A 13,364-nucleotide genomic window follows, 5' to 3' on the forward strand; every position below is an offset into this window, starting at 1 on the left:
AAGCAGAATAACAAGCACGTCAAAATCATAACTGAGTCACATATTTTATTTTCAAACAAATAAACTCTTGTCAAGTCCCAAAATAAAACCCAAACAAAAGTTGCAGGACTGCGTTCCCTCATGACTAGGACAGGGAAGACCATGAGGCCAAGTGTCCTGATAGGCTGTACCACCTGCAGTGACAGGAAGGAAACTACTGTACAATCAAAGGGTTCATGTTTGCAAGCACTTACTGCACAGATGTGCTATAACAGAAACATCATCACCCAAAAGTACAAACAAGAACCCTGACCCCCCCACCCAAAAAATAAAAGCATATATGTTATCATTTCTCTCATCAGAACAAAGACCCTCATCAATTATACACACACAGAGGCATTCAGGTTCCATCTCGTTATATACCACAACCTCAATGGAAAGAGTAAAATGAAATCAAGTTCTTTGGGCTTTGACATGGCTGACTGAGGTATGAATACCACACACATCGTTAACAGTCAGCTGTATTTCAACTAAACACCAGAGAGGACCAATTCTAAACTTCTAATGATGTATTGATCAACGCTCCTGGTTTCTGTGATATTGTGTAGGTTTCTGCCTGCATCTGTTTAATTATTTTACAATATATTTTTTTTTAAATCTATACACCCAGACACGTTCCACAAGAAATCACATGTAGACAGGCCCTACTTGAGGGAAGTGAATTCCCAACTGACTAGTTAAGTTTTCCAATAGGCATTTGAAGAGAAATACCAACAATACAGCACATTTGTATGGAAATTATATCTCAAGAGTAGCTCAAACTTTACTTACCTGACATTTGTGGTCTATAAAACATGTTTGTCCCAGTTTGATTCACACATGCATGAAGCACAGGTGAGGGGGATCTGCTGGGGGCTTATTTACATTGTACAGCTACCACACCCTTTGAAACAGTCTGCAAGCAGTTTATAAATGGCTCTGTTCCCTTCGGTTATTCCCTGAACTCTGGTTTTGACACAGGTAATGACAGCTGGTTTAGCAGTGGTGCCTGGCAGGTGGGCACACCTGTTCAGAAAATGCCTGCAGGTACAGGTGCTCTGTGGGTGGGAGAGAGCAGAGGACCCAGAGGTCTAGGTTACCACTTCCTGTTGGGTCTGGCTCTCTGAGGAGGAAAAAAAAAAAAAATCCCTTTGCACTCGTCAAAAAGCTGAGGAGGAAAGCGAGAACGTTCGCCGTCAGCAGCCTCAGTGCTCCTTCTTCAGACGTGCTCTCTCAACATGCACACGTTAACGTACAGTGCCAAGATCTGCATGGGAGGGTGGAGCAGGTCATTTCAATCCCGGTGGTGCCACGCAGCCAACTCAAAGGGTTGCCACACCGATGGCCTTGAACAAACTCCCCGCCTCACGAAAAAGAGAAGACACATAATACAGCCTGATTACACAGTTTAGGTAAAATCGCCTTTAACTAAGCGACAGCACTACGAGTACTCGTCTGTTCACATTTGACGGCTATGAAATCTGTGTCGTCGCCCAAACGTGGCCGCTCGGTCGCAGGGGAAATGGTATCTGTACGTGAAGATTCCTGAGCTGGTCTAGCTCACCCCAGACACACGAAGAGCTCAACACAGTGGTTCAGAACCTGCCAACAGCAGACTCATTAAGAATTCATACGTTTATAGATACACAGAGTATATAGGTTTAATCAAACCCAACTTTAGTGTTATTTTTGGTAGGGGGACAGGGGGACAATCCAAAACAGGTTATATCGACTCTTTAATTGTTAGGACATCCAATACAATTATTGTCTTGTTCTACCCGTTTTAAGGCCACCGTCATGGCGGCAGATAGGACAGTACCATGTGACCATTCAATCAGAAGAGAATCCTCTTGGAAGGCAGAGAGTGTAATAGGGTGGTCTGCTGCTCAACATGAGTTAGGAGGCTCTGGCTGTCCAAATTGGAATCCAATGGCCAAATTCTTCTTTAATTACACAGGAAGGAAGGTTGAAATACGGGGGGAGAAAAGGCGCCCACAGAGGTGAGACTTTGTTTTATCTATTGCACTCAAGTCAGGCCCCCTGGCAGTTGGAGGACACAAAAAAGTAAGAAAAGATGAGAATGTTTCCTCTCTTTTCCTCGTCAATTGCGTGCAGCCTCCCTAACAGACAACAGGTAGTCACAAAACAGAATTTGTATTTGATGTAAGGCAGTTTGGTGTTTTGCAGAGAGCCCAGTTACACTTCTCTACCCCCATCCTTTACACAGAGCAGCTAAAAACCACAAGCAAGAAATCCCACAAAGAAAGAAAGAAAGAAAGAAAGAAAAAAAACTAAAATGAAATCTAACAGCCCTCCAAATTGACAATTCTAGTGAAGTGTAAAATGTGTAGCTTTTAATATGTAGTAAAATCTCAGTGGGATTTTATCATTTATCTCGTGATTTCATAATATAAATGTAGAGATTCACAACTCGTTTCTTCCTCTTGATCTGCCTCCCGAGATGTCTTTATCAGCTGCAGCACAGACAACTGGCAGACGACCAAACAGCAAGCTGGTTTGTGATAAATAGATCACCAGTTTGTAGGTTCCAATAATTTCCTCAGTCATTATAAACAAGAGAGATGACTCCTTGAACAGTACCATCAGCAGGGCTCAATTTTATCCAGTCTTTTTAGAAAAAAGAAAAAAAAAAAAAACCTTAATTGGTCTTCGCTTCTCATCTTGCGTGTCTTTTTAAATGTGATTTGATGAACATTTACAAAGTGTTCCAACTTGGTATTATTTGTCTCTGTTTCCCTGCAACTTCTTTTTGAATCCCAACGCCTCTCTCCAGATCTCTGTAAAACATTCTGATCTTCAGTCAGTCCCAGTTCACAAAAGGATTTATTCCTTTTCCCTTTTGTTTTCATTTGACAAATTCCTTTGGAATGGCATTTCCAGTCTTGAATGGATTTGTTGAGAAACTCATGCAGGGGTGTGCACAGTCACAGTAATGGTGATAAGACTTCTTTTTCATTTAGAGAGTAACATAATGATGACACTAAAACTTGATATGAAACATATCTGCAAAAAGGAGGTGAGGAGCGGGGCTATGTGGGCTCGGGTGGGGTCTCTGGGAGGCAGGAGGGGAGCTCTGCACCGATGCAGAGGGGACGGCAGGGAGCTCAGAGCTTCTCAGAAGAGGGGATCCAGATGTAGGGACCAGACTGCTCCTCGATGATTAGCTTGATTTTGTTGTAGATCTCCTCTAGTGAGTCACCCTGTACAATAGCTGGAGACACGAACACAGAGGCAGATATATTCACTGAGTGGAAACAATAGATCGACTTCGTCAACAGATGATTAATCTGCAGATACTTTCATAATCAAATAACTGTTTTAAGTCAAGTGCTAAACGTCTGGTTCCAGCGTGTCTGCTGGGAGGCTTTGCTTCTTTTCTTTGTCTTGTGTGATAGACGGTACTGAGGATCTTTGAGTTTGGACTGCCAGTCAGACAAAACAAACAACCTGAAGACGTCACTTTTGGGCTTTAGGAACATTTTCTCACAGTATATTAGCATAACATCACAGATTAATCTAGAATTTAAAAAAAGATTTGCTCCAGCTCGATGGGAACTACAAACATTTATCAGCCACCCAAAGCAAAAGGACAGCGAGACCAACCTGTGAAATACTCTCCAAAGTCTTGCTCCAGCTTAACCGCCTTGTCAAAGACTTTATTGGCCTGCTCGTACGTCTGCCTCTTATTCATTTCCCTGAAAAACACGAGTAGTAAAGGTTAGTATCACGGATTCGCTCATCGTCACTGATGTCTAACCTGCAGTGAGTAAAACAGCGCAGACTTACATTAGGGCTTCAATGGATTTTGGTTTAATAAAGATGGCAATCGGATAAAGTTGTGCTTGCTGCAGTCGTTTTATGGCGTTCCCAGAAACATCCAGAATGCAGTGTTTCCCCTGTAGGCAGGAAGAGATACGTCTGGTTAAAAACACAATCAGCTCTTTGATTTCTTTCACACAAGCAAACCACATATTCATGAAAGCTGGACTGTGTTTCCTGTTACGGGGCAAGCAGGCGCCTTAACAATGCCTCTGCTTACCCTTAAGACATCAAAAGTATCAGAGAAGCTACCAGTTGTAAAACATGGATGTTTCACACACATCTCCTCCCTGACAGCACAGAAGATCAGTACAATCAGCACAGTTTCAAGGCGGATGCCAAGATTAGTGTCACCGATTCAGGATCTGAACGAATGTGAAGCATGGTCACAATCTGCCCGTCTGTTACTGAGCGGTGTTAAAAAAGGGCCAGAGAAGTGTTTTTATGAAACATGATGATGTCACAGTGAAGCTGACCTTTGAGCTTTTGGATATTAAGAGTCATCATGTCATAATTTCATCCTATGGTACATTTGTGTGAAATTTTGTCATAATGAGCGTATGAATTCATGAGTTATGGCCAAAAAATGTGTTGTGGTCACAGTGACCTTTTGACCTTTGACTGCCAAAAAATACTCAGCTCATCCTTGAGTCCAAGTCAAAGTTTGTGTCAAATTTGAAGAAATTCCCTTGAAACTGTCGCAAGCGCAGAAACAGATCTGCAATCAGATTTTCAACCCAAGGCTGTACAGATACAACAACAGGGAAGAAAAATCAGCTGCTCCTCAATCACTGTTATTAGCATTATTACAAATAGGCTGATGTGTGTTCAGTGACGTCTTCTGGACCAGCACAGTGTTAAATAAATAAACGTCCTTTTGTGTGCCCAGGATTTTTTTTTTCTTTTTTTTCTTTCTTGGGCTCCAGTATCGAGTATCATTTTTTAATGTTTTTGTTGTATTGAAGTTAAAAGTTGTGCCTACCCTCTCAGCCACAGTTCTGACAGACAAGATGCTCGTCCCATAGAGGTTCTCGTTGAACTGGCCAGCCTCAATGAATTTATTATCCTGAATGTCTTTCTCCATTTGCTCTCGCGAGCCCACAAAGTGGTAGTCCTGGCCGTCCATCTCATTCTCTCGCCTTGGACGAGTCGTGTCTGCAGTGGGGGAATGGAACAAGTTTATTTTTGTCGCTGCTGCTATGTTTGGTGTACTGTCTGGATGGGCTCGTTGCTATGAACTCACGGGGTACGCAGGAGCCAAACTTGTGGGGAAACTCAGAGATGAGGTCATCGTTTACTCTGTCCTTCATTGGACCCAATATGATCACAGGCCTCGTGTAGTGGACTGCATTAGAGACGAAGACAGCGGGTGAGGATACATGTAGAAATATACAATCCACAGACTGACTGATGCTATTTATGGCTTTCTTTGTGGAGATGTGATTCACTCACTTTCCTGTCGAATGACTGGCTCATAGGAGAGGATTGTGTCCTCCTGTCCCTCTGCAGCGACACAAAACAAAACCATCAACAGATATTTTACATCTCATCTAAACAAATACCCTGAAATCATGCTGGCTGTAAAACACCAAGAGGAATATTAATTTACAGAAGTCATTTCACAAGTTAATGTACCATCTACCATGTTATTCATCTATGTGGGCAGTGTAAAACAAACCAGAAAGACCGCGAGAAATTAAGGTGACTCACTCGAACTGCTTTCACTGTCACTCGTGTTGGATGTCAGGCATTCTGCAAAAGCACAAGAGAGCGAGCTGCAGATCAGTCCACAAACAGAAAAGCCACAGTTGCATTCAAATCTAATAAATTCTGGTGGGTGAAGATGATTTTCACCTGCCTCAACAGTCTCAGGAAAAAAGAGCTGTCTGTTTCTCAACATGTAGGCCATTAAAGAAAAGGGGGATAAAGAAAGCAGAAGTCTCTTCTGGTGCGACAGCCATGCTCTCACAATATTAGGGAAGTGGTTTTAGGTTCAAGCAATAGGAAATTAAGTGTTTCCTGTGACAATATCCCAAATGACCCGCAATTCCCTCGCCAATGTTTCCTATTGCTAGATCTGCGCCTGTGGCAGTGGATCTCATATCAGGGGAAAGACAAAGAAAACATACAGGCGTTACGGCGTCGACGGGAGCTGGCTGACTCAGGGGAACTGGAGGGAAAAAGTGTTTCCAACCAGGCCTGCTCTGGTGACAGATATATTCCAGCTCTGTGTGACCTTATCTGACAAAACTCTGCTAAACATTTATTGTAAAGACCCCATGAGACATTCAGAATAAGTGTAACGCTTACTCACCCTCCCTTGGGAATGCATATTTTATATGTACTGTGAATCTATGAGTAGGGGTGTGTGTGTGTGTGTGTGTGTGTGTGTGTGTGTGTGTGTGTGTGTGTGTGTATTGTGTGAGCACGCACATAGGTCTGAGTGTATGTGTATGTCTCTAAATGTGTGTGGTTTAGCCCCAGCTGGGTCTGCAGTGACAAAGCATTTTTCTCTGAGCTCAGGGGACAGCTGCTTGACACAGTGCAACCACACACTTACTCAAACTCTTTGATCCATAAAAGTCATCGCTTAACCCTGGGAAGTCCTAGGTGTCCCGACAGGTGAGAGCAGAAACCAAGAGAAGAGAGCAGACAGGAAGAAGAAGAGGTTAGTGAGAGTTGGGGCAGAGAGGGAGAGGAGTGCTGTGTGGTGCTCGCCAGGCCCACTGACACATGGCGCTGTGCTGTACTCATTAAGCCTGAGCCCCACTTTGTTCATAGTAAGCCACGGCCTTTCAATTACACAAGCCCAATCCCATTAAAATGGGATTTTGACCTGTTAAGTGTTAAAGCTTCAGTCCAGTTAATGAGATTCTTCTTGTTGTGGGGGTCAGTGACTGACTGGAGAATTGATCAGGACTTTAACAAGGAGTAGCATCACAGTGTTAGACGGCCTGTGTGTTAATGCAGCCAAGAACTCGCGCGCACACGCTCATGCATGCACACACACATACACACTCGTACGCACGCACAGCTGGCAGAACACACAGCTGGCAGCACACACAGCTGGACACTCCTCTGGAGCCCATAGACAGATGCACAGACACACCAGAGGGAGCCCCACATCTCCAGCCTGATGCCGGCTCTGCATGTGGGGCATCTCTCTGGGACGGCAAGAAAGGGATGAGAGTGGTGCCATCACACAAACCATCCCTGGAGGTGAGCATAAAGATGAAAGTGGAGAGACAGAACTGAAGCATGAAGGGGGAAAAGACGAGAAAAAACAACACCCACCCCCCCTCCCTTGATCACACAGCTGATACTCACGTTCAGACTCCACCAACTCCTGCACAATATTCTCCTTGCTCTTGTAAAACGGGAACTTGCGTGAGAGGTTGAAGCTTTTTTTGCGCTTTACTTTGACTGGCTGCTTGTCAATGTGTGGGTGAGAGGGGGGGGAAGGGGGGAGGGAGGGGCGGGGCAATGGGAGGGTGAAAACAAAAACAGAAATAGAATGGGTTTCAATGAGGGTACTCGACATCCATGCAAAAAAACAAATGAAATGTAAACAAACAATGCACGTCAAATAATGAAAATGAGAAGCAGGTAATGGGTGAAAATGAATGGCACATCAACGTGAAGGAAACAGGCTTCTGTTTACCAACATGTACCATTGTCATTAAATTGAATCTGCTAGCATTGTAGAAGATACAGTCACAACATTACAGCTGATTTATACGTCTGCAAACCAAATCTGACAGATCAGCCTGTGACAAACGTGCACACATTTTTTTTTCCCCTTCTCAAATGCACATTTCTTAATATCACTGAGCGCTCGAGCTGTGGAGGTTACACAGCCCTCTCATCTCCACGGAGCTTCTGTGTAATCTATACAGTAATGTGAGCGCTTTTTGTGCTCGCTTCAGTGAGCAGGTGCTGGTCTCTTTCCCACACTCAGGGGGGAAGTAGGCCATCTCCCTGGGAGCCCAGCAGCAGTTCTGAAGACAGCCTCTCTGGCACCAGGGCAGGGAGCAGCTGGCCCTCTACACTTACCCTGTTAGACTCAATCATGCCTGTCCTGGCGTGGAACTTGACTGTTTTTAACCTGGCCCGCTCCTTCTTCTCCACTCTGGGGGGAGGAAGGGGAAACAAGTTTAGGCTGGGCATGAATGGTAGTAGTCACGTTAGCTTTGTCCGACTTTAGTGCACCTCAGATGAGGGGGGGTGAGTGTACCTTTTCTTGCTCGGAATGACCCCGATCTGCTCGCTTTCTCCATGTGGCGTGACCAGCCTCGCCTGCCACCACTCGTCATCAGAAGCATTTATGACATGGAGGATGTCACCATAAGAGAAGCTCAGGCCTTGGCTGGGCAGGCAGCTGTCCCTCGTTCGATCGTAGTCAAACAAAGCTCTGAAGAACAACAAAAGCTTTACTTACTCCTTACTTCCTTTTCTACTGAATGTGCGTGCAGAGATTCCACATGCGCCAAGATCAAATTACTCTGCGTCTGCACTTTGAATTTCCTGCATTACATTTTTTGTCTGTTTTACTGTCCCCTAATACTTCACATTGTCTGCATGTACACTAATATGTGGGCATCAAGATAACAATGCAAAATCTGGTGAGTCACTCAAAGCATTCTCGAGTTGCACTGAAATGGCAAGCGTCCATGTAACCACACAAACATCAGGTGAAAGGTAATTCAATACAGAATATTCTTTCCAACAACTTGTATATTAAAGCAGGCCGTTCATGTTTCCACTTGACATTTCCAACTATTGTTGCCACATGCTTTCCACCACAAACAAACACTGTTTATCGTCTGTCTGAGTGCGTCACTATCCGGTCAGACAGGTAAACCCACAGCCATTTTTGAAGGTATTCGGACCAGCTTTACAGGTTTAAACTAAGCTTGACCTACAAGCCTATATCTACAGGCTATACGCCATGGGCCAGTGGTCAGACACGCTGGAGCCAAAATACAGTTCCTCTTCCAGGTTAAAGAAACTGCACCTGGCAATAAGTAAACAGCAGTGCTGAAACTGTCCTGATGCAATATGGGGGAAGCTTATCTGACAGCGGAGCTTTACAGGGAAACAAGTGTACTTTTAACATGGGCTGACAAGTGATAGTCAAATTCCAAGCCCTAATCATGCTATAGCACCATAACACACTGTACTTAGAGAGTGTTTCAGAGTGTGTGAGCACATGTGACACCTTTTTTTTTTGAGAACACCTTACAGGCTTAACGCCTCCACATTCCTGAGGCTGGGCTGGGAGGACATGGCGGCTCCTGCATCAGCCGGCTAACTAGACAGCTTTTCCAACATAACTGTGGGCTTAGTCACCGCACAGGAGCAGGCTAGGCTGTACATGCCTCATAGGAGCTGGTCTGTAAAGAGGCATGACTCAGACTAATTATTACTCCTCTTTCTATAGCAGGCGTCCAATGAGACAACAGCTATATGCTTTTGATATATCCGAGGAAGGTCCATTGCTGTTGAACTTAAGCTAAATCAATCTAGTAATGTAGCTATTAGGCTTAGGTTAAGTGAGGCGCATTAGTGCTTCCACAGAAATATGGCAAAGCACTTGGACGATGGAGTTACATCACACAGTCCTTTCACCTTGACCCCTGTGAGTCCATTGTGGCTCGCTGCATTTGTGTGAGCAGAAGGATGCCACCTGTTTTAATTCCTAAATGAGCCTCCATCCAGTTTGGCAACTGGCCCAAAGTGTCATAACACAGGTCACATCGACAAGCCCCACTGTCAATCTACGTTACACAAAGCAGAGTCAATGTCATACGTGGCATCAAAACAACAACGGGGAGTGCCTGTCTATCAGCTCTTTGATGGCTAGGAATAGAATAAACTCAGTGCTCTAAATTAAATGCGATCACACCGATAGCTCAGTGTGAAGCACTTGGTTTTATCATGTGATCTATGCGATATATGTCATGCTGCTGCACTCTGACAGTGTGGCTGCTTCTGACAACACGTGCTTACAGGCTTTATTCTCCCCCAAGGGCAGGTAGAGGTTTACTGTATTATGCAAGAGTGGCTATTTTGACAACAGATCTTAGCATTTGATGTTTGCAAGCACAAGCATGGCCGTGTGTGTCACAGTGTGTGTGTGTGTGTGTGTGTGTGTGTGTGTGTGTGTGCATGCACAAGCTTTACCTGACATAGAGGGAGCGTTTCTCACTGGTGCGCAGGGAACCTGATCCCGAGCTCATGCTGCTGTTCATCATCTGCTCCCTCAGGTCGTGGATCTTAGACTCAAAGCGACTGTACTCTGCGTCGGAAGAAACAAACAAACTGTGTCAACAACATTCCAAAAATAGGCCCTCGGGCACATACTGTTACCCCTTCAGGCTTTAAAGCTGATACACCCAAGGTGAAGGTGGTATTGAACGTGTCGAATAAAGAGGCCAAAAGAGAGCTGGACCCTGCTCTCTGGTTTCACTGGAGATCTCTGTGTCTCAGCTAGCGCTGCGGTGAGCTGGAGTGAATAGAGGAAAGGTTCTGTGAATCCTTAGGCTGATTAATGACCCCAGGAACAGATGGTTTATCACAGATCTGCCTTACACATCCAGTAATGTCTCATGTCAGGTAATTAATTATACAGATTAATTAAGTTCAACATGGGCTATTTAGTGTGGTTAAAAAAAGGGAAGGCCTCCAACAATTTCCAATGCATGACCATTTGTCATAGGTGTGTAAATCCAGTCGCTGCTCAGGAGCCCAGGGATGATCTATGAATCCACCTGGACCTCCTCATTAAGAATGCTCTCATTAGCCTGCCGTGCACAGCGTGCTCTGCGCCTGGGCTGCTGGAACAGGCTAGGCCGCCGCACCACACAGCACACAGAGAGATAAACAGACCGGCAGATGCAGCTAGAAAAACACGAAGGCTAGGTCGCTCATGTGATCACACAAAGGTGCTGGGTCCACAAAAAACAGCACTGTGAGCGATCAATTTTGTCATCTATCTTAATGTTTTGATAGTTTTATACTTACTATACACAGCTGATGAACCAAAGTAACTGCAGTTAGTGATAATGCCCTGTATTACTCTAATGACAACGTCTCTCTGGCTTGATTATAATTAGCCTATGATACGATGAGTGCAAGAAAATATCGTCCACATCTCTTTTACTGCCATGCCTTTAGGGGTTGACTCCTACCTTACAGTTTAATCATCCATCGCTGGCAACACTTTATGTAACGTGAACGGCAAGAGATCAAAGTCCACATTCTGTCAAACAAGCGTCCAAGTAGCCTTGAAAAACAAACATCCATGCCTACAAAGACGATTTCGCTGAAGTTAGTCCAAGCTCCCGGGGAAAATTCTGGGCAGGTGCAAAAACAAGCTCCGGGTTGCTGAACTCTAACCCCCTGCCGAAATCTAAAGGGGATTCAAAGCAAACGCAGAACCTGCCCCAGGCCTGGTGCCAGCTCTCCACCCTGGTCTCTGCTCAAAGAGTTAACAATACAACAGAGTGACGCTGCAAGGTGAGGTAACCAGACACCGCCTGACTGGCTGTAACCAAGAGCAACGTCCTAGCACTCCTGAAGCAGGGACAGCACATTCGGCAACAGCCATTCAGACTAGTCCACTTGGCTCTCAGGCACAGCAGACGCAGGAGAATGGCAGCTTGGGAGAGGAGGGGCTGAGGGTCAAGACAAAGAGTAGCTAAACAGAGAGAGCGGTTTTAACGCCCTGCTTCACAATACCACCAACCTGAAAAGCTGTGCAGGTGAGACGGTACGAAGAGCAGCCCAGGTGGTGGAGCTACACGCTTTGCTCGTTCACATTCCGATCGTCCACGAGATTCATGCAACTACTACGAAAACATTCAAGAGGAAGAGGACCTGAAATGCAACTTGCTTTAAGCCTCTGTGCGGCGTCAGGGCTCGGAATCATAAACTGAAGCATAAACTGCTGCCGCGCCTTGTTTACAAAGATGACATCAGAGACCAGACAAATGATGCGTGTGTAATCACAATTTCTGTGGAAGTAGGAAAACACCCCATTAATCAGTCTCTCAAAAAAAAAAAACACCGATCAATCTGCGCTTCCTTTACATGAAATGCTTTCAGTTTCCAGTAATTTCAGTCAGGTAACATGAAACCCTGAAGGAAGTACACACCTGTTACACAGAAGAGGAAGGATATTCCAAACATACAAAAAGAACGCACAATGGTCTTGATGAATGACGACTCTTTGCCACACCTCGAACATCGAGCACATGGAGCAACAGCAATGAAAACACACTATTGTGAGGAAATCAGAACCGCAGCATTTTGTCCTCAGACAAGGGATTTAAATGATTTCATTAACTGTCTGCTGATCACATCAATGATCGGGAATTTAATCATGATTAAAAGTCCAAACACAGGGTACCCTCGTGGTCTAGGGGCAAGGTACGGACCATGAAGCACACTGACCCTGGTCTTTTGCATCCAGCCTGAGACCTTTGCTGCGTCTCACTCTCCATCTCCTTATCCCTTCATTTCCTTTCATCTCACTACTGTCAGCCATCTGGTCAAAAAAGCTAAAAAACATTAAACCTTGCACAATTTTAAACTCATGGAGATTTAAAGTTGCAGAAGAGCCCAAGTAAACTGGCTATTTGACTAAGTAATTAAACACCTGTAAATAACTCGAGTCGTAAAAGTCTTGACTTAATCTTGCATCAACGTAGCCTAGGAAAGCAAATGCTTATACAAGGCTACCCCAATTATCTGATGACACTTACAGGATGTGGTTTTATTTAAGAACATAATATCTACCTGGTTAAGGATGAGTCACATGTGCGATGTTGATTAACATATTCTTAACCAGTCCACCTCTTTACAGTGGTCAATCACACATCAATCATCTTTAAAATGCTGGGAGTCCACACATATTAACGTTAAAACTCTGTCCCTTAAAGCGCTTAATGCACAAGAGCTAGCCTATATTTTTAGGAGTGACCCACGGGAAGAAAAGACAGCTAATAGAAACTGGGACTATTCTGTATCTCACTCCCACTGCGTGCCCTCATTAGTCGTACAGCTTTTTTATTTTGGGGGACGGTCGCTTCTCTTTTGATCCAGTTATGCAACACAGCAGGCATGTACTTGTAATGTGAGAGTGTGTTATGTTCTCTGGGAGAGCCGAGCCAGTGAAGGCACACACCCCCTGCCCAACAATATACAGCAGGAGGCACATGTAGACCCTGGCTTAGCTGTTTCTATAAACTTCTGTAATGCACACTGCTGCGAGTTTGGTGAGGGCGCACAGAGTTTAACATTTCCTCCAAGGCCCTCCTCCCATTTCCTACATGCAAAGATTTTCGTGTAATTACACTCCTTGATAGTGGGCAGCATGTGGATATACACCCCTCGCTTCCATTCCTTCGAGCTGAATATGAGTTAAAGACTTGGTGATGCTCCAGTAAGCCACTCAGAGTGTGTGTGTGTGTGTGGGGGGGGGGCTCCTGCTGCTGCCTGTGTGC

General features: G+C 44.8%; 1 protein-coding gene across 8 annotated transcripts in view; it reads right to left on the reverse strand.

Moving 5' to 3' along the window:
* Positions 1 to 25: 25 nt before the first annotated feature.
* The window catches only part of dlg3 (discs, large homolog 3 (Drosophila)), a 57,549-nt gene continuing 44,210 nt past the window's right edge, over positions 26 to 13,364 (reverse strand). For 5 of the 8 annotated variants that reach the window (XM_076738862.1, XM_076738861.1, XM_076738868.1 and 2 more), the window contains 11 exons: positions 10,042 to 10,156; positions 8,093 to 8,269; positions 7,912 to 7,987; positions 7,186 to 7,285; positions 5,569 to 5,610; positions 5,311 to 5,361; positions 5,102 to 5,203; positions 4,841 to 5,013; positions 3,826 to 3,935; positions 3,643 to 3,734; positions 26 to 3,250 (listed from right to left, as the gene is read on the reverse strand). In XM_076738862.1, coding sequence (XP_076594977.1) covers positions 3,144 to 3,250; positions 3,643 to 3,734; positions 3,826 to 3,935; positions 4,841 to 5,013; positions 5,102 to 5,203; positions 5,311 to 5,361; positions 5,569 to 5,610; positions 7,186 to 7,285; positions 7,912 to 7,987; positions 8,093 to 8,269; positions 10,042 to 10,156 — 1,145 coding nt within the window. In that variant the 3' untranslated portion in view covers positions 26 to 3,143. Of the gene's footprint in view, positions 3,251 to 3,642; positions 3,735 to 3,825; positions 3,936 to 4,840; positions 5,014 to 5,101; positions 5,204 to 5,310; positions 5,362 to 5,568; positions 5,611 to 6,418; positions 6,465 to 7,185; positions 7,286 to 7,911; positions 7,988 to 8,092; positions 8,270 to 10,041; positions 10,157 to 11,048; positions 11,271 to 13,364 lie in introns of those variants that run through there. The other 3 variants (XM_076738864.1, XM_076738863.1, XM_076738867.1) reach the window with 2 other exon arrangements.

The sequence above is a fragment of the Chaetodon auriga genome, chromosome 9 (genome assembly GCF_051107435.1).
Source record: "Chaetodon auriga isolate fChaAug3 chromosome 9, fChaAug3.hap1, whole genome shotgun sequence".
In the NCBI taxonomy this organism is placed as follows: Eukaryota; Metazoa; Chordata; class Actinopteri; order Chaetodontiformes; family Chaetodontidae; genus Chaetodon; species Chaetodon auriga.